Raw genomic sequence first — 19,367 nt, 5'->3', positions numbered from 1 at the left:
CTCCGCTATGTGTGTGTAGCTCTTTTACTAGCGGAGGAGTCCGGCTTTCTTCCTCCCCGCCGCCGGCCTCTTCTCCCGACTTCGGGGGTCTTGTCCCCCTCTTCGGTTCTTCTGCCGGGCCACCGCGCCTTCTTGTAGCTCTTTTACAGGCGGTGGCCCGGTCTTCTGTCGCCGCTGTCGTCGCCGCCGCCGCCGCCGCCTTCCGTTCTTGTTCTTGTTTTTCTTCTTGTTCTTCTTCTTCTTCTCCAGGAGATGTTGACTCGACGAGCTCTCCGGCCGGAATGCCAGAGCCGCGCTGTGCGGTCACTTATATAGTGACAATGGGGCGGTGTCACATGGTATATGTCACATGGGTTGGTCACATGGGTTGATGTCACATGGGGACTATGACATCGTAAGGGGGCGGGGTCACCATGTGACCAACCCATGTGACATATACCATGTGACACCGCCCCATTGTCACTATATAAGTGACCGCACAGCGCGGCCCTGGCATTCCGGCCGGAGAGCTCGTCGAGTCAACATCTCCTGGAGAAGAAGAAGAAGAACAAGAAGAAGAACAAGAACGGAAGGCGGCGGCGGCGGCGACGACAGCGGCGACAGAAGACCGGGCCACCGCCTGTAAAAGAGCTACAAGAAGGCGCGGTGGCCCGGCAGAAGAACCGAAGGCGGCGACAGAAGAACGGAAGGCAGCGGCGACAGAAGACCGGGCCACCGCCTGTAAAAGAGCTACAAGAAGGCGCGGTGGCCCGGCAGAAGAACCGAAGAGGGGGACAAGACCCCCGAAGTCGGGAGAAGAGGCCGGCGGCGGGGAGGAAGAAAGCCGGACTCCTCCGCTAGTAAAAGAGCTACACACAGATAGCGGAGGAGTCCGGCGAGAAGACCCCCGAAGACGGAAGACCCCCCGTAGCTGTGCAATAAAATATTTTTTCCCTGTGTTGTGTTTTTTTTTGTACTTTATTTCACAGGTGAATGGGTAGGGGTACATTGTACCCCATACTCATTCACATAGGGTGGGGGGCCGGTATCCGGGGGCCCCCTTCTTAAAGGGGGCTCCCGGATTCCGATAAGCCCCCCGCCCGCAGACCCCGACAACCAACGGCCAGGGTTGTCGGGAAGAGGTCCTTGTCCTCATCAACATGGGGACAAGGTGCTTTGGGGTGGGGGGGCCGCGCGGCCCCCCCTTCCCCAAGGCACCCCTCCATGTTGAGGGCACGCGGCCTGGTACGGCTCAGGAGGGGGGGCGCGCTCGCTCGCCCCCCTTTCCTGGCCGGCCGGGTAGCGTGCTCGGACAAGGGTCTGGTGTGGACTTTGGGGGAACCCCCACGCCGATTTTTTTCGGCGTTGGGGTTCCCCTTTAAGCCCATTCCAGGCGGCGGAGCCCGCTATGTCTCCTTCGCGGGCCCCGCCTACCTGTACACGCGCTCGAAATGGGCGGACTTTCCGAGCGGGAACAGTCCGCTCATTTCGAAAGTACAGCGGACAGGCCCACACACGGGTGGACTGTTCGCTCAAACACAGTTTCAGCGGACAGTTTTTCGGAATTTTCGAAAGACTTTGTCCGTCCAACTGTCCGCTGAAACTGTCCGCTGAAAGCCCACACACGAGCGGACTGTCCGCCCAAACACTGTTCAGCGGACAAGGTTGGGCGAACAGTCCGCCCGTGTGTACGCGGCCTAATGCCTTTTTAGATGGCTATCACTAAAACAGGTCTGCCATTGGAGACTTTCCCTTCTAGTTCAGTTCTGATGATATCTAAGGCTGGTTTCACACTTATTCGAAGTGGATGTGTGTTTCCTTGCATCCAATTCGCATGTTGGAAGACTGTGACCGGCTCTCTATGGAGCCAGTTCACACAGCTCTGGGACGGTCCTGGGCAGAAAAAAACAGGAAGGGGCGGGGACAAGACTAGTCACCCTGCACAAGGAGAGAAAGCAGCAGTGAGCGGTCTGTATTACAGGAAGCACTGTTGTGGAAATTTTATGAAGATGTATTTTAATATGTATTGTCATAGTGTCTCCCAGTGTTAGTTCTCCTGCAACCCACTCTAAAGAGCTGACTGGGGCAGACTGACGCTGGATGAGATCCATTTGGTAGTAAAACGCTGCTTGGTGATGTAGAGAAGTGTTTGCAGAGTGGGGATATGTCCGCCAGCGAAGGGCCCCTGTGCGATGCACAGAACGATCGTCTGGGGGGGATGTGTTCACTCTGCAAAGACATTATCGGTTTAGCGGATGTGCGCTCGGGTCACCTATGTGTGCCTGATCAACATATTTGGGGTGCCGTGGCATACACCTGCAGATAATCTCCCATCCACCCTGGACGGTAGTATAGTTCGGATATGCTTTGTTCTCTGAACAAAGCAGACTAAGGATTCACGAAAAATTGTAAAAAATTGAGCTTTTGAGTTGTTATGGTCAAAGACAGAATTCATGTTTGTTAGCCATGCAGCTTCCTTTGTTTAGTTGAAGAGCATGGCTTCCAGGTAAAACATACACACTGTCCCTGCCCAGACACGCCCATAAGACTCCCCTAGTCATTGTTCATTGGTTGTTGTATAAACTCATCCTGTTGGAAGGATTTCCTGTGTTGACATTCATATCCTTTGAGGTCATTTCCCATGGAAGAAGCGATTGGTTGTTGGGGCCCTGACTTCCTGTTTGTGATTGCTTTTGTTGTCTTTGAATAAAAGAGCCAGTGCGGTGCTCGGTGGGGGGCAGACGTGCTAAGATGAGGACTTAAGCTGTGGTCATGTCTGTTTACTTGGGGATATGCGGGAAATAGAGTGATAGGTAAGATGCATTATACCATTAGACGAGATGGGCGCTCATTAGCGCAAAAGCATATAGTGGGTTTTTCCACGACATCCTGCACAGTGGGAAAGTCTCACACTGGATTACTGCACAGATTTGGGAGAAAAACGCAAAGCACACCAAGATTGAAGGAAGAATTCACATGATTCTTGTATTTACACAATATTTGCTCCTCTCAGAATTTAGCTTTAACACTTGCAGTTGGGTTGGCTGTAGCTCTACTTTATGTAGGAAAAACGCATTATTATCCTATTATATAAAATGACAGAATAGTGTAGTCCTTACTTTTCGCAGTGTGCTGGTTGTGCTCTGACGCAACTCGTGGTAGGGCCCTGGCTCAAATTTCTTCAGCCACACCCAGTCTCCCTGTAAAATAATTTCACAATTTTAATACATTGCTGTCATTTATCTAACAGACGCAGACAGAAAATGTGTAATGTTGTACCTTGAAGGCTACCTTGCTCCACCATCTTGAACTTACTTGCAAATGTGACATTTAGGTGAAATAGTCAACTTTGTATCTGTAGCGCTATTGTTAGCCAAGCAGACACAGTAGTAAAGGAATTTGACCAGAGTCGCTTACGGTACTTGGCAAGAAAACTCCCAGGCACGTTCCTCTCAGGGTAAAGTTCTCGTTTTTAAATCAGCCTTTCTCAACCTCTACCCCAGAGGAACCCTTGAAATCATTTTCAGGTCTTGGGGAAACCCTGCCTAAACAAATTAATCAGGGTCAGTGGGAAAAAATCCTGTTTGAGAATGGCTGTTCTAGATGTTTAGACTGATGGGCACTAGTCACTTTGTTTTATATTTTAAAAGATTTATTGTGTATGGAGAATTAGGAAGAGTGGTGAGGGTTGCACTGGACACATGTACCGTAGGTTCTTCTTAAAACACAGCCCTTGACATTCTGCATGTTTTTCCAACTTTCTGACTCAGCCTCTCACGGGGCTGTACTGGTTGACACTTAAAGTTTAATATGTCTATAAAATGTAGATTCTTGTGGTACCTCAGCCGTATAATTCAAGGCAGGAAACTATGGGAAGGTTCCTATATTTGTTTCCAACTCACTTGGACACTAAGCACCATCATGTGTGGGGGAAAACTGAAATCTGCTTCCTTAAGGCCCAACAATAGCACTCAATAGGGACCAATATCTTAAAGGTTTCCTCCAGGAGAGGAGATCCCTGGTTCTTAGGTACTTGGACAATCCCCATCAGAGTAAAACCCTGGAGGTAGGCCTTGTGCTAGGAAGTGACTCAAATATTTAATAGCTTTCCCAGCCTGCATCAGCAGGCCCCCAAAGCCTGCTGATTGGCCAGTTATTAAACATTCTTAACGTTGTTTTAAATGTTTTTTTAAAACAAATATATTCTAATCTATTAGTCAAACACTCCTGAGGCCGCATACACACGCGGGGACTGTTCGCTCAACTTTGTCCGTCAAACAGTTTCAGCGAACAGTCCGCTCAAAATTAGCATGGACGGACTTGCCCACACACGACGAACGAACAGTTTGCTGAAACCGTGCGCGATGACGTGAACGGCACGTACGACGGGACGGAAAATACGACGTCCTATACACTGCATTACAACTTTCGGCGTGTAAATCCTTTCTGAGCATGCGCGGAACTTAGTTTGACGAACAAGCCTACACACGAGGGGACTGTTCGCTGAAACCAAGTTTCAGCGGACAGTTTTTCGGAATTTCCGAAAAACTTTGTTCAGCAGACTGTTCACTGAAACTGTCCGCTGAAAGCCCACACACGGGCGGACTGTCCGCCGAAACACTGTTCAGCGGACAAAGTTGGGCGAACAGTCCCCGCGTGTGTACGCGGCCTCAGACTCCATTAAACAAAATGTAATGTTTAAGTATATCTGTAGGAATGTGTGCTCATTCAGCCATAGGAGCATTGTTGAGTTACCAATGTTTGATTAGAAGAGGCCAAAGGTGTTTAGTAGAGTTGAGGTCATTGCTCTGTACTGGCCACTCAAGTTCCTCCACACCAAATGCATAATACTATGTCTTTAACTCAATAATTTATAGGAGTGTACACATTCTTTTGGTCATATATTAGGTGTGTTGGTCATGTGTTCACCAATTTGTTGCCATATAATGTATTGTTGGGTGTCCTTCTTTACCATAGGTCAGTTACAATCCTAGCAATGCCCTTGGATAATAGAGGTCAAAATGTGGCAGAGAAAAATGATGAAATGGTAACCAAGTATTTAGAAACATCTTAAATGCTTTCTGGTTTATGGTTTCAGTGGTCCTCTTTGTTCTGTGTCACACCCCATTCAAAAGGTTTTATTAGTAAGTAAATGTGTGCATTCCTATAGAACACAAAACAGCACGCCAAAAAAGTATCATATTGCCTAAAAGGCGTACTGACAACCCAATATAGGATTCTGGTTACCTCGTAAACAGCCACGTTGGAATTCTCATGGTTGACTGCACTTTTTGTAGACAGGGAACGAGCTATGGATTTCAAACTCCTGCAGTCTGAGACGCTTTTGGTGTCACTAATATTATCGATATTAATTTTCTGTGAAAGAAAATATGTTATGTTAAAAGGAACTTTTTAACAGATTCATAAAGCATAAAGAAAATCCCTTTGCTTAAAGTGGAAGTAAACCCTCCTATCATTTTCAGCCAAGGAAGCTGCCATCTTGCCCTCTGTTTAATCTTCAACCCCCATGGTGGTGTGATCAGTAATGACATCAGCCATTGGATGGTTTGACGGTTTGGTTAACAGCACAACCAATGTGACAGTCACATTCCTGTTAAATCGAAGGGTTTACTTTCGCTTTAAAGCACGATACCAAAAAACAAATAGTTTGTGGTTTTAGATACACTTTACGATACTATTAGATAACAAAATATCATTATTATTATTTATATTATTAATAATGATAATAATATAATTTTTATAGTCATTGTTGAAATGGCAGAAAATACTAATACTAATTTTGCTGTGAAGCTGGATTAATATCATGTAGCGCTCTCATTAGTATCCCTTAGGATTTAGCCCCATTTCACAGTCTGTCAGCTTACAAAACACTGGGAGAAAATGAGGACTTAATATCCCTGTAATGCAAGTGACATATGACAAATTTGTAATCCTAGTTCAATCTATTTATTATGAGTAAAAGCACAAAACCAGCGAATGGGAAGAGTCTAGGAGGATAAGCTTATGCAGCCTGCTATATACATCCGAGTCAGAGGCCAGAAGGGTGTCCCTGAAAGGCTGGAGGCTTATACAAGATATGTCAAAAGTTTGTGGGCACCTAAAAGATATAACTAGACATCACATTCCAAAACCATGGGCATTAATATAGGGTTGAAAAATTAAAACATAAATACTAAGTGACAAAAAATAATAAAATAAACCTGCAGCAGCTGTCCACGGGGTGCTACAACCCCAGAATATAAAAGTACATATAAGCAGCGCTTGCAGAGATGAAATACATATGCTTATATAATGTGCCTAAGTGCTAAAAAAGTGTATATATATATATATATAAAGTGCTGAAGTGCTTCAAGTATAACACACTTAATGTATAATAAAATAAGTCTCTAATATTGTGCTTAGTGCTCCAAACAGATAAAGTACTATAGTGCTCCAATGATTATTCCAGGTGCTGTGTGCCACGTTCCCCTCTTGTGACCCCACTCACTAAAGATAATGGACCCCCAGCTTTGCAGTCTGTAGGTTATACACACTGTGATCTATTGATCTGGTAAGATGGGAGGAACTCCTCAGAAATTTTCCATTCAAAACAAGGGGGTCTTGGGGATAGCCAGAGAAACACAGATCTACCAGGCTCCAAAAACAGAAAGAGAAGCTAATAGTGAAGCACTGCAGGGTAAGGCAATAAGCGCAATCTAGGCGCCACTTACTAGACAATGGAACAAAACAGGCATCAGTATAGTGAAACAACTCTTCCGGGTTCATCGCTGCTCAATGGTTACAATAGCCGTAAATACGTTGACTTATTTGACATATTTCCGGCTATTCAAACTATTGACGTTACTTCCGCCCTCCATGGAACGCACGCCGAGCAGCGGCGAACCTGGAAGAGTTGTTTATCTATACTGATGCCTGTTTTCTTCCATTGTCTAGTAAGTGGCACTTAGATTGTGCTTATTGTTTTACCCTGCAGTGCTTCACTATTAGCTTCTCTTTGAAACGCTTGAAATGCTCTTGGAGCACAGTGTGGAAGGGATGACGTTGATGATGGTACGGAGGATGGTCTATGTGGACAGCTTTCCCCCGGATGCCTGCATACTTAGATGTGCCTGTTTTAATCATAACCCATGTGAGTTGATAAATGTTGTACCTTCATTAAATGTAACTATATTGCTACACTTAGAGGCGTCTCTTTTCTCTTTTATACTCAGTTGTGAGGTGACGCTATTCGAACAGTATATCAAGACATCGCTTGTATATCAAGTCAAAATGTATCAAAAAATGTAGCTTTTCTTGCAAAACGCTCTCAAACCAATTTACTCTCAAACCAAGGTTTTACTATATACACTTTTTGAGCACTTAGGCACATTATATAAGCATATGTATTTAATCTCTGCAAGCGCTGTTTATACAGTGGGGAAAAAAAGTATTTAGTCAGCCACCAATTGTGCAAGTTTTCCCATTGATGAGAGAGGCCTGTAATTATCATCATAGGTATACCTCAACTATGAGAGACAAAATATGGAAACAAATCCAGACAATCACATTGTCTGATTTTTGAAAGAATTTATTTGCAAATTATGGTGGAAAATAAGTATTTGGTCAATATCAAAAGTTGATCTCAATACTTTGTTATATATCCTTTGTTGGCAATGACAGAGGTCAAATGTTTTCTGCAAGTCTTCACAAGGTTGTGACACACTGTTGCTGGCATGTTGGCCCATTACTCCATGCAGATCTCCTCTAGAGCAGTGATATTTTGGGGCTGTCGCTGGGCAACACGGACTTTCAACTCCCTCCAAAGGTTTTCTATGGGGTTGAGATCTGGAGACTCCAGGACCTTGAAATGCCTCCTACGAAGCCACTCCTTTGTTGCCCGGACGGTGTGTTTTGGATCATTGTCATGCTGAAAGACCCAGCCACGTTTCATCTTCAATACGTTTCATCTTCAATGCCCTTGCTGATGGCAGGAGGTTTGCACTCATAATCTCACGATACATGGCCCCATTCATTCTTACATGTACATGGATCAGTCGTCCTGTTCCCTTTGCAGAGAAACAGCCCCAAAGCATGATGTTGCCACCCCATCGTGTTCTTTGGTTGCAACTCAGCATTCTCTCTCCTCCAAACATGACAAGTTTGTTTCTACCAAACAGTTCTACTTTGGTTTCATCTGACCATATGACATTCTCCCAATCCTCTTCTGGATCATCCAAATGCTCTCTAGCAAACCTCAGACAGGCCCAGACATGTACTGGCTTAAGCAGGGGGCACGTCTGGCACTGCAGGATCTGAGTCCCTGGCGGCGTAGTGTGTTACTGATGGTAGCCTTTGTTACGTTGGTCCCAGCTCTCTACAGGTCATTCACTAGGTCCCCCGTGTGGTTCTGGGATTTTTGCTCACCCTTCTTGTGATCATTTTGACCCCACTTGGTGAGATCTTGCGTGGAGCCCCAGATCAAGGGAGATTACCAATGGTCTTGTATGTCTTCCATTTTTTAATTATTGCTCTCACAGTTGATTTCTTCACACCAAGCTGCTTGCCAATTGCAGATTCAGTCTTCTCAGCCTGGTGCAAGTCTACAATTTTTTTTCTGGTGTCTCTCGACAGCTCTTTGGTCTTCCCCATAGTGGAGTTTGGAGTGTGACAGTCTGAGGTTGTAGACAGGTGTCTTTTATACTGATAAGAAGTTCATACAGGTGCCATTAATACAGGTAATGAGTGGAGGACAGAGGAGCCTCTTAAAGAAGAAGATACAGGTCTGTGAGAGCCAGAAATCTTGCTTATTTGTAGGTGACCAAATACTTATTTCCCACCATAATTTGCAAATCAATTCTTTCAAAAATCAGACAATGTGATTGTCTGTCTGGACTTGTTTCCACATTTTGTCTCTCATAGTTGAGGTATACCTATGATGACAATTACAGGCCCCTCTCATTTTTTTAAGTGGGAGAACTTGCACAATTGGTGGCTGACTAAATACTTTTTTGCCCCACTGTATATACTTTTAGTAATATAGGGTTGGCCTCCCTTGCAACCTCCACTCTTCTGGGATGATTTTTAAGAGTTTCATTCAGCCAAAAGAGCATTTGTTGGGCCATGTACTGATGTTGTACAAGAAGAGATTAAAGGTGTTCAGGAGTGTTGAGGTCAAGGCTCTGTGTAGGGCACTCGAGCTCCTCCTTGCCAACCTCATCAAACCTTGTCTTTATGGAGCTTGCTTTGTGCACGGGGTCACAGTCATGCTGTAAGAAAAGATCTTCCCCAAACTATTACCACAAAATTGGAAACATACAATTGTCTAAAAGGTCTTTGTATGCTGTAGTATTAGCCATACACTTCACTAAAAATGCCCTGAGCGTGATATTTAAGAGGGGTGTACACATACTTAAAGTGGTTGTAAACACTTACAACACACTTTGACCTACAGGTAAGCCTAGATTAAAGTTTGCCTGTAGGTCCAAGAAATATCTCCTAAACCTACACGGTTTAGGAGATATTTGCCGAAAGACAGGCACCGCTGTCTACGGCGCATGTGCCATAGACAGCGGCGCGCAGGCGCACTGAGCGCGGCACCGTCAACGGCAAATATGCCGCGCGTGGCGGCTCCCGTGCGCATGCGCAGGAGTGACGTCATCGCGGCTTCACCGAATGACAGCGGCGGAGCTGCGAGACCCACGAGAAGATGGATGCGCTGGACTACAGGGGACAGCGGTGACATCGCTGGCTCCTGTGTCAGGTAAGTGACACATAATGGGCTACTATGTGATGCATAGTAGTCCATTATGCTTTACCTTTGCAGGGAATGAAAGAGGAAGTAAACTCATCAGGGTTTACTTCCTCTTTAAGACCATATAGTGTATTTTACCAAGCCGTGAATGGAGCGGGGCAAAGATTGGTGTGTTTATGTGAACTGGACCAAGTTCATAGGTATCCAACAGTTTAAAACACAAATTGTGTTGGTCACCAATATCCCAACAGGCATTTTCTTTATCCTCCCCAGTGATTTATTTTAGGGGTGAAAAGAAAATAAATCTGATCTGTTGCTCCAACAAAAGCTGAGCTTTTTGTTCTAATTTTTTGTGTTAATACAAGAGAAAATAATATGGACAAATACCTGGCAGACTCAAAACAGAATCAATTTATCTGACACCTCTGTGATTATTATATATAATAAAGGTTATATTATGGTATTTAGTGGGTAATGAGCTGTATGCATCTTTTTTTGTGAATTATTTTTTATATTAATCTCCCACACAGTTACCATTCAGCAATTAACAGAGGATCCTGTATATATTTATAAGAGCCCCTTAGAGCCTAGAATGTCTATATCGGCTCTATAATATGGACTTAGTGTGGAATACAAAATTGACTGCTTACTAATCTTTGGACATCTCACCTTCATACTCAGTTTGGGGTTGATGAATGTCAGGTCATCCAGGGATAGTAATATTTTGTTTGGCCCTTTTACCAGTTGTATCTGAAGGAGACTGTGCCTGGAATAATAATAATAATTTAAAAAAAAAACATTATTTGTGTAATACATAAGTAGCTAATACTCAGTGCTGCCTTTTGTAATGTCATGCTGAGAGATGGAACTCTACTTGAGAGGGCCATACGACTCCCAGATGGTGCACCACCACATTGGGTACCAGAGATAGTCTTTCCATGGTCTAATCTCATAATTATATAGTTATTATGTTTGAAAAAAAGACACAAGTCCATCAAATTCAACCAACAGAGAAATAAAAACTACACACACAAATAGAAAACCTCCAAATACACAATCCTATACCCACAGTTGATCCAGAGCAAGGCAAAAGAAAAAAAACAAAACAAAGCATGATCCAATTTGCTCCAGCGGGGGAAATACATTTCTTCCTGATTTCCCAAGAGGCAATCGGATATTCCCAGGATCAACTATACCTATGAATATTAGTATCCAGTTAATGTATATTACATGTATTTAGGAAAAGAATGCAGGCCTTTCCTAAAACTATCACCATGCAGTATGTGCAATTCTGGATGGTACTGCGACTTTTCAATGAGTATCACATCTTCTAATCGTCACAGTATAATTGATATTTAGATCTCATTTTAGTGTGGTTGGCCTCAGCAACTCATGAATAGTTATGCTTCTTGAGGTCCCCCTTTAAACTTTTTTTTTTTTAAAGTTTTGGGTAACATGGAGAGAAATTAGAACACCTCTCAAGTTTATATTGCTGTCTATGCCACCATTAGGCCCCTTTCACAACAGTGGACCGATCAGATCAACCTATCCGTTTTTCAGGTGGACCCAATTGGACCACCCAGTGCTCTCTATGAAACAGCGGACGTCAGCGGACGTCAGCGGACCCGTCGTCATCCAATCCCATCTGTCCAGCAGATCGGAACGGATGACGGTCGGATGGAAACGGACAAACAATCCATTTTCATCCGACAGCCCCATAGAGAACAGCAGGCTGTGTATGCGGACTGTCATCTGCCTGCTCAATGGGGATCAGCGTGGAGATTCCCCCTCTGAGCAGGCAGATTCGCTCGATGGATTCTGCTCCATCTGAAAGGGCCCTTATGAAGATCTACCATCTTTATTTGCCCTTTTTAGGTCTCATGCACACTGGGCCACTTTCTCAGCTTTTCTAAATGCCTTTCTCTTTGCTGGAGAAAAGCAGCTTTAAAAAGGCACTTAAAGTTGCATTTTGCAAGTGCGTTTAGACAATTTCAGGCATGTCAAATGTACTTGTGTTCATTCATTTAATTTACTATAAAATGATTTTATTCTGACCACTGAAATGAGCGCTCAAGCACTAAACGCACCTGGCTTTTTTTCTCCTCAAATGCTCCTATTTTGAACGCACAGTTTTTGGTCTATAAAGGCCTGTAGACACGGGCACATAAACCAACACGGAGGGGCATGTTTTTTAGAAAAAAACATCAATCACCCAGCATTTTTGACACCCAGTGTGCATGAGGCACCATTACCAAAAGTGAAATCACACATTTTGGGTTCTCACAAGAACACTAATAGAGGGGAAATCTTCCAGTGGGGACACTAATTCTCACGGCCTTGGTGACAATCAGAGATTCCATTACTTTGGAGAGATTTCCTCTCACTTCCTGTTTTGTCTGTGGAACAGGAAGTGGATAGGACTCTCCCTAATGGCATACAGATGGCAAACAACGGGACAGGGGCTATAACCCTCCCTTACTCTATCCAAAATTAAAAAGAAAAAAAGTTTTGCCTTAAAGCAGACCTTCAGTAAATTTTTCAACCTTCCATCTATTAAATCTTGTGCCCTTGTTGCTTTAACTCTGGATAGCAAAACATTTTTTTTCTGCCAGTAAATACCTTATACAGCCCACTTCCTGTGAGAGCTGTGCATGATGTCATAAGCCTAGGCTAATGACATCATGCACAGCTCTCTCTCTCTCACTCTCCTGAGAGTTTGCCAGGAAGGGAGGGGGGATGAGTCATAAGAGGGCCAATGAAAATTGCAGAGCTGGAGGTGTGCCTCTGCGTAAATCCAGGAAGTGAACAGGCAGCAGCTTCAGCTGCCCACAGTTAAAATGGCTGCAGCCAGACTCAGTGGAGGGAGATTTCTGCAGCATATTTCCCAAGTACAGAATCACAGTACATATAAAATAATATGCAAAGTGGTTGGAGGGAAGCTTCAGAATGGCAAAGATGTTTTTATTACCAATTATGTGAGCAGACTGCAGTTCCTCTTTAAGTTATACTTTAAATGAACATTGATCATTGACAGTTTGTGCTCGCTGCCCAGCAAACATGGCAGTAATTTGGCAAACTGAAAGGTGATAATAAAGTCTTTAGGCACCTCTAGGGCCCCCCCCCCCTTTTTTTTGTGCCCAAAAAGTTCCCTCCGTAGTCTCATTAGTCAATTTAAAGCTTCAAGTTTTAAGAGTGATAAAGAGGAATTTAAAAGGCAAGACTTAAATGTCTTAATAAAAATGTAATTGACCTAATTTCTTTCTTAATGGTAAATATAGATGGGAAGTTGGGTTTCTCCTGCACCCATCTGGATAGCACTGGATGAAGTAGGAAGGACTATGCAGGACTTTTATATAATTTTTCTAAGCTCCTGAAAATAGAATGTGCTGTCTATCTAAAGTACTATGGGCAGAGCTATGCATGGGAATTCCTAATAGGGCTGTCAAAAGTGCTAGCATCCAAGCAGCTACAGCCACAGCAAAGGTGATAATGCTGCTGTGATTTCACTACAGAAGGAATGGCATTGTCAGCTATCAAGGGAAATGCCTATCAAAATAAAGTGAAAATAAACAAATAAGGATTAAATATGGCAATAAAAAAAAACCAATAAAAAAACACTAATGTCGGCGGAGTTCCGATGGACTTTCCGAATGAACGGACACATACAAGCACACCAAAGTCAGACAGATTTGAAGGTGATGACGTACGACCGGACTAGAATAAAGAAGTTCATAGTCAGTAGCCAATAGCTGCCCTAGCGTCGTTTTCGTCCATTGGACTAGCACACAGACGAACGGATTATTCAACCGGACTCGAGTCCGTCGGAAAGATTTGAAACATGTTTTAAATCTAAAGTCCGTCTGATTTTTAGACTTCAAAAGTCCGATGAAGCCCACACGCGATCGAATTGTCCAGCGGATTCGTTCCATCGGACCTAGTCCGTCGAAAAGTTTGGTCGTGTGTACGCGGCATTACATGAAATACAATAAACTACCCTAAATACACTCCCATAAAAACTCCAACAACCTCTAAATCAGTGTTTCTCTGATATTTTTTTAGTGAAGGCACCCTTTAACATTATGAACAATCTTGAGGCACCCCACACTAAAATGTAAAAAAATATTCTAATAGCTTTACAAAATGCAGCCACACCCACACATAGGACATCCAACGTTAGAGACGATTTATTCTTCCAAAGCAAATCCACGTTTTGCACACTGGTACTGACTAGTATTCCAATGCTTCTCTTCTCCCTCAATTTCTCTCCACCAGTCAGCTAATGTGACCCCCAGTACTGAGGGAGAGGGGTACAGGAGGGTCAAACATGGATGCTGTGGAGGCGACAGACATTCACCTTATTAACCGCTTAGCACCAACACCTCCTGGCCCTTTAAGAGGTTTATGACACCAGGGGGCGGGGCGCGCCTTAAGATCACGTGACTGCCGTGATTGGCTGTCACGGCGCTCATGTGGTTCGAAAACTCCCGATCACAACGAGCGATCAGGAGCTTTCGTTTAGGCAACAGTAACTGTGCCGGGAGAGAGCAGCGAGAGTTCTCTCGGCACAGGTGTATCGACAGCAATTCACGCAAATATGTGGTCCCTCTGTGCTAAGGACCAGGCGCCAAGAGGCAGCATGTTTGCGTACGGCGGGCACCAAGGGTTTAACTGATGAAGTCATTGGTTGTTAGGATGCCAGTGTCTAGAAAGGCGTAATAGTGCAGAATGAAAACCCGTGGCTTTGTGTAACTTAAAGGCAGGCTTCATCCACCTGCTGGCTTATATACAATTTTTGGGCAATTTTTAGGCATTTGGTCAGGGCACCCCTGAAGAAACCTCAAGGCACCCCAGGATGACTGGGCACCCTGGTTAAAAAAGGCTGCTCTAAATATTTACAGAAAAAAAAAAAAAGTAAGTTGTTCTTCTAATCCCTATTTGAGAGTTGCAATGTGCAGTTACCAATAACATAACCAGATTACACCATTTACAGATCTCGATCCCAGTGAACTAAAACCTGATTGATTTTTTGGGGATTACAATTTCTTTTTTCTTGGGAGAACTAATATCTCAAATAACAGGCCAGAACCCTTCATATTATATTTATAGAGCATGCTTGTGAACTATTAAAGTATTTAAACGTTAACGCCGCATACACACGGTCGGATTTTCCGACGGAAAATGTTCGATGGGAGCTTTTTGTCAGAAATTCTGACTGTGTGTAGGCTCCATCGGACATTTTCCATCGGAATTTCCGACACACAGAATTTGAGATCTGGATCTCAAATTTTCAGACAACAAAATCCTTTGTCGGAAATTCCGATCGTGTGTACACAATTCCGATGCACAAAGTTCTACGCATGCTCGGAATCAAGCAGAAGAGCCGCACTGGCTATTGAACTTTTCTCGGCTTGTCGTACGTGTTGTACGGCACCGCGTTCTTGACGTTCCGAATTTCCGACAACATTGTGTGACTGTGTGTACAAGTTTGAGCGAACATCCTTCGGAAAAAAATCACATGGATTTTGTTGTCGGAATGTCCGATTGTGTGTACGCGGCATAATAATGAATTTCTCCTATTTGTTTCCTTTTGGTTTGTTAAATTTACAATTGGAAATATTTTGTTATATCTGTTCAATAAATGCAAAAAATACCTGTTGATTCTGCCAGAAAGCTTGTGAGCCAATAACATCCTGTACTCTCTGCATGGTTCCCAGGTATTTCTGTTGTCTACAGAACTCTTCCCTCCTATGATGGGGGAGGGATTATTCTGTAGTCCTAAAACACTTCTTAGTGGCGGAACTACCAGGGTTGCAAAGTTCGCACTTGTGTCTGGGCCCTGGCGTTCTGCCACCATGGGAGGGGGGGGGGTACATACTGCTGCGACCTCGACTTGTTTGTGACTTGCTTGCGGTTTCCTTGCAACTTTTGTGATTTAACATTGCAGTCTATGGCATTTAAATTGCACCAGTCGGAGAAATGTCATGCAGGAACCTTTTTTCTGTTGCTGTATCTTTGGTCATTGATTAAGACAGCATCCATTGAAATTAATGTGTTTTGAGTCGCATGATAAGTCACAACAGGTTGAACCAGGGCTTATAAAGGGCCCCACGATGGGAGTAAAGGGCCCCGGGATCAGTGGGAAGGGCCTGCAGGACTGATGGAAAGGTCCCCAGAGGTCAGACGGGCCCTTCATGTTTTTTTTTTCACCAGGGCCCTGAATGCTCTAGTTACGGCTCTGACAATGTAACCACCATGTCTCAGGACTAGTAGCTGCACTGCATTGCATTTTTGTTCTTAGGTTTAGATACACTTTAACCACTTCCAGACCGCCCCATGTACATATACTGCAGCAGGGCGGCCCGGCTGTGTGAAATTACGTACCTGTACGTAATTTTGTGAACGAGGTTTGGGAAAAGTACGTACGTTGCCGGTGAACCGCTCCCACTGTAATTGAACACAGCGGGAGCCAATCAGCCACCCACAATCATTCACAGGAGACTTGTAAATGTAAACAAGGCAGACCACCGTTCCGTGAGAGAGGAAAATGGAGATCTTGTGTTTCTGCTAAGCATTCCCGTCACAGTTAGAAAGCACTCCCTAGGAGCACATTTAACCCTTTGATCACCCCTGGTGTTAACCCTTTCCTGCCAGTGTTATTTATACAGTGACGGTGCATTTTTTTTAGCACTGAGCACTGTATTGGTGTCACTGGTCCCCAAAAAGTTTCTTTTTTTTTGTTTTTAGCACAAAAAATAAAAATTTAACGGACCTCTTTTTTTTTCCTCCACCGCTGCCGCTCCTGGCACAGTTACCATCACCTAAACGAAAGCTCCCGATCGATCCTTGTGATTGGGAGTTTTCGGACCACATGACCGCCGTGACAGCCAATCATGGCAGACATGTGATCTTAAGGGGTGCCCCGCCCCCTGGTGTCATAAATCTCTTAAAGGGCCAGGAGGCGCTGGCGCTAAGCGGTTAATAAGGTGGATGTCTGTCGCCTCCACAGCATCCATGTTTGACCCTCCTGTACCCCTCACCCTCAGCACTGGGAGTCTCATTAGCTGACTGATGGAGAGAAATTGAGGGAGAAGAGAAACATTGGAATACTAGTCAGTACCAGTGTGCAAAACGTGGATTTGCTTTGGAAGAATAAATCGCCTCTAACGTTGGATGTCCTATGTGTGGGTGTTGCGGCATTTTGTGAAGCTATTAGAATAGGTGATGAAATACCACCAAAAGAAATCTCTATTTGTGGGGGGAAAAAAAGGACATCAATTTTATTTGGGTACAACGTCGTACAACCGCGCAAATGTCAATTAAAGCAACGCAGTGCCGTATCTAAAAAAAATAGGGGTAAAACCTTTTGGAGCTGAAGTGGTTAAAGGGTTATATAAAATGATATTCTCATATTTGATCAGCAGAGACATGAAATACATATTATGTGTTTGTATCAATGGGTAAAATCAAGAAATGAGAAAATACATAAACGGGAAAAATAGAAAAATGGCAGCATTTTTATTTTCTACGTTAATATGAGATAGGAAATGTTTGAATTTGTTTTCTGTGTCAGTCATGGCAACAGGAGCCAATGTCCCATGCTTCAATGCTTGGATAAAATGTAAAATAATATATATAATATAATGTATAATCCTTTCTGCTGACGCAACACCATACAAGCAACAACTGCTTAACCTTTGCACGAACTTCAATTATATCACCATGTCAAAAGGATTTTGAACACATTAAACAAAGAGCACAAATTAAATTTTGGAGATTACTTCAAGATGCAGCTTGAGAGCCGCAGGAAAATATCTCCCGGCCGGGATGAGCCAAGATCCCAGCTGTCAGTGATGTCATCTGCCCCATGGGACGTATACTTCACACCAGACCCGAATACCAGAGATCTGGGCTAAAAAACTGGAGCACTTCTCCCAAATATATATATATATATATATATCCCATGTCGATATTACATTTGTTTCATATGTACATTTAGTAATATAGCACATGACGAATACTGAACTGAAACCAATGTCATCCATTATATTTGCTAAGTTCTAACAGATAAAACATGTAGATGTAGCTGGGATGTTATGGGGAACATGTGTTACCAGTGGTGGCCCGTCCATTAGGGGCGCCACCCTCTCTATCTACAGCCGCTACCCCCATGCTCTATCAAAAATGTTGGTAGGTATGCCCTAGACTGGACTTCAAACATATCTGCCTTTTTTTTGGTAATATATGGGAGATAGGAAGATTCATTTACAGAAGGGAGATAGCAAGATCAATTGGTATTTACTGTACTTTTTAGCCACGTTTTACTTTTTATAGCTCTTCTATTCTAATTTTCTGTTCTTGGGTTCTTGACCTTTATAGTTTAGGCAGGCATGATAGATGAGGAGAGATGAGGAATGAAAAAAAGGAATATAATTAAGGAGATGGAAGGATATTGGTGATTGTATTTTCCCTAACGTGTCACATCCCTTAATAGCTTGAAAGTTAGAAGTCCCCTGCGGGTGGGACTTTAAAGGCACTCAATAGTATTATAAAAAAGTATTTCAAATCATTTTCTAGAATTGAGTAGATGGGTGGTAAGAAGAAGGTGACATGTACTGGCAGGGGCAGACTGATAACTCATGGGGCCCCCGGGCAATAGGAGATTATGGGGCCCCCAGGCAATCAGACATAATGGGGCCACACAGTATACACAAACACACACACACAGTATACAATCACACAGTATACACAGACATGTTTCTATTGGCTGAGAAGGTACTGGAGAGGTGGGGCAGCTATAAACTCGAGATTTTTAGACCAAAAAGATGTCGGTAAGGGACATTTCAGAGACAGATGTAAAAAAAAACACAGATTTTTACATACTGTCCCTGGTTTTACTGAGGCTGGCAAACCTGATGGGGCCCCCTAGTGGCACGGGGCCCTCGGGCAGCGCCCGAGTGGCCCAATGGTCAGTCCGCCCCTGTGTACTGGGTATCGGTGTCTACCTAAGTAGAAGACTTCTATATTGTTACCTGATAAGATAGGAGACCCCAACACCACAGAGTGCCAAGGCAAATACCAGACCAAACACCAGGATGACAATCGATGGTTCAATTCCTAGAAAAATAAAGGAAGTTTCAGTTATTACATACATAATATCAGGCTCAGGAGCCTTCATCAAAAATGTTATTTTATTTTATTTTACTGATTTAAATTAGGCATATGCTGAGTGCCAAGCTTGTATGAACACAATGCAGAGAGAACAACAAATGATTGTCTACACTCCTTGTCACTCGTGTCTCTGTGATAGGCTACAACTGTTGCCCTGCCTACTGTGTAGAACCTTTGAGGCAATACTAGACCCCATTCACACAGCTTTTTGTCCAGTGGTGGCTGGTACTAAATATATTTTGGGGGGGGGGGTCACAAACAAACCCCTCTTGGTCTAAACTCCCCACGGTCACGGCTCCCCTGATACCCAGCAGCTTCCGTGTTAACCCGGTCTTCTTTCTGGGTTCCAATTCCAAATGTTCAGCCTCCTGATTGGCTGGGACAAGAAGCCATTAGATACAAGCCACTCCTCTATTTTTACTTAAAACATATACTGACCTTTTTCTTGCTGCCTCATCAGTCCCATTAT

General features: G+C 43.8%; 1 protein-coding gene across 1 annotated transcript in view; it reads right to left on the bottom strand.

Annotated features, from left to right (window-relative positions):
• Positions 1 to 19,367, bottom strand: part of LOC143927382 (retinal guanylyl cyclase 2-like) — a 195,511-nt gene that overhangs the window by 59,675 nt on the left and 116,469 nt on the right. Inside the window, exons 5-8 of the mRNA XM_077451426.1 lie at positions 18,760 to 18,844; positions 10,400 to 10,496; positions 5,227 to 5,355; positions 3,099 to 3,179 (exon numbers count right to left, since the gene is read on the bottom strand). Coding sequence (XP_077307552.1) covers positions 3,099 to 3,179; positions 5,227 to 5,355; positions 10,400 to 10,496; positions 18,760 to 18,844 — 392 coding nt within the window. The remainder of the gene's footprint in view (positions 1 to 3,098; positions 3,180 to 5,226; positions 5,356 to 10,399; positions 10,497 to 18,759; positions 18,845 to 19,367) is intronic.

This window comes from Lithobates pipiens, unplaced genomic scaffold (assembly GCF_037356315.1).
Source record: "Lithobates pipiens isolate NorthernLeopardFrog02 unplaced genomic scaffold, aLitPip1_a1.2 Scaffold_23, whole genome shotgun sequence".
Taxonomy (NCBI): domain Eukaryota; kingdom Metazoa; phylum Chordata; class Amphibia; order Anura; family Ranidae; genus Lithobates; species Lithobates pipiens.
The sequence above is the reverse complement of the archived record's forward strand: the minus strand, read 5'-3'. Positions and strand labels throughout refer to the sequence as shown.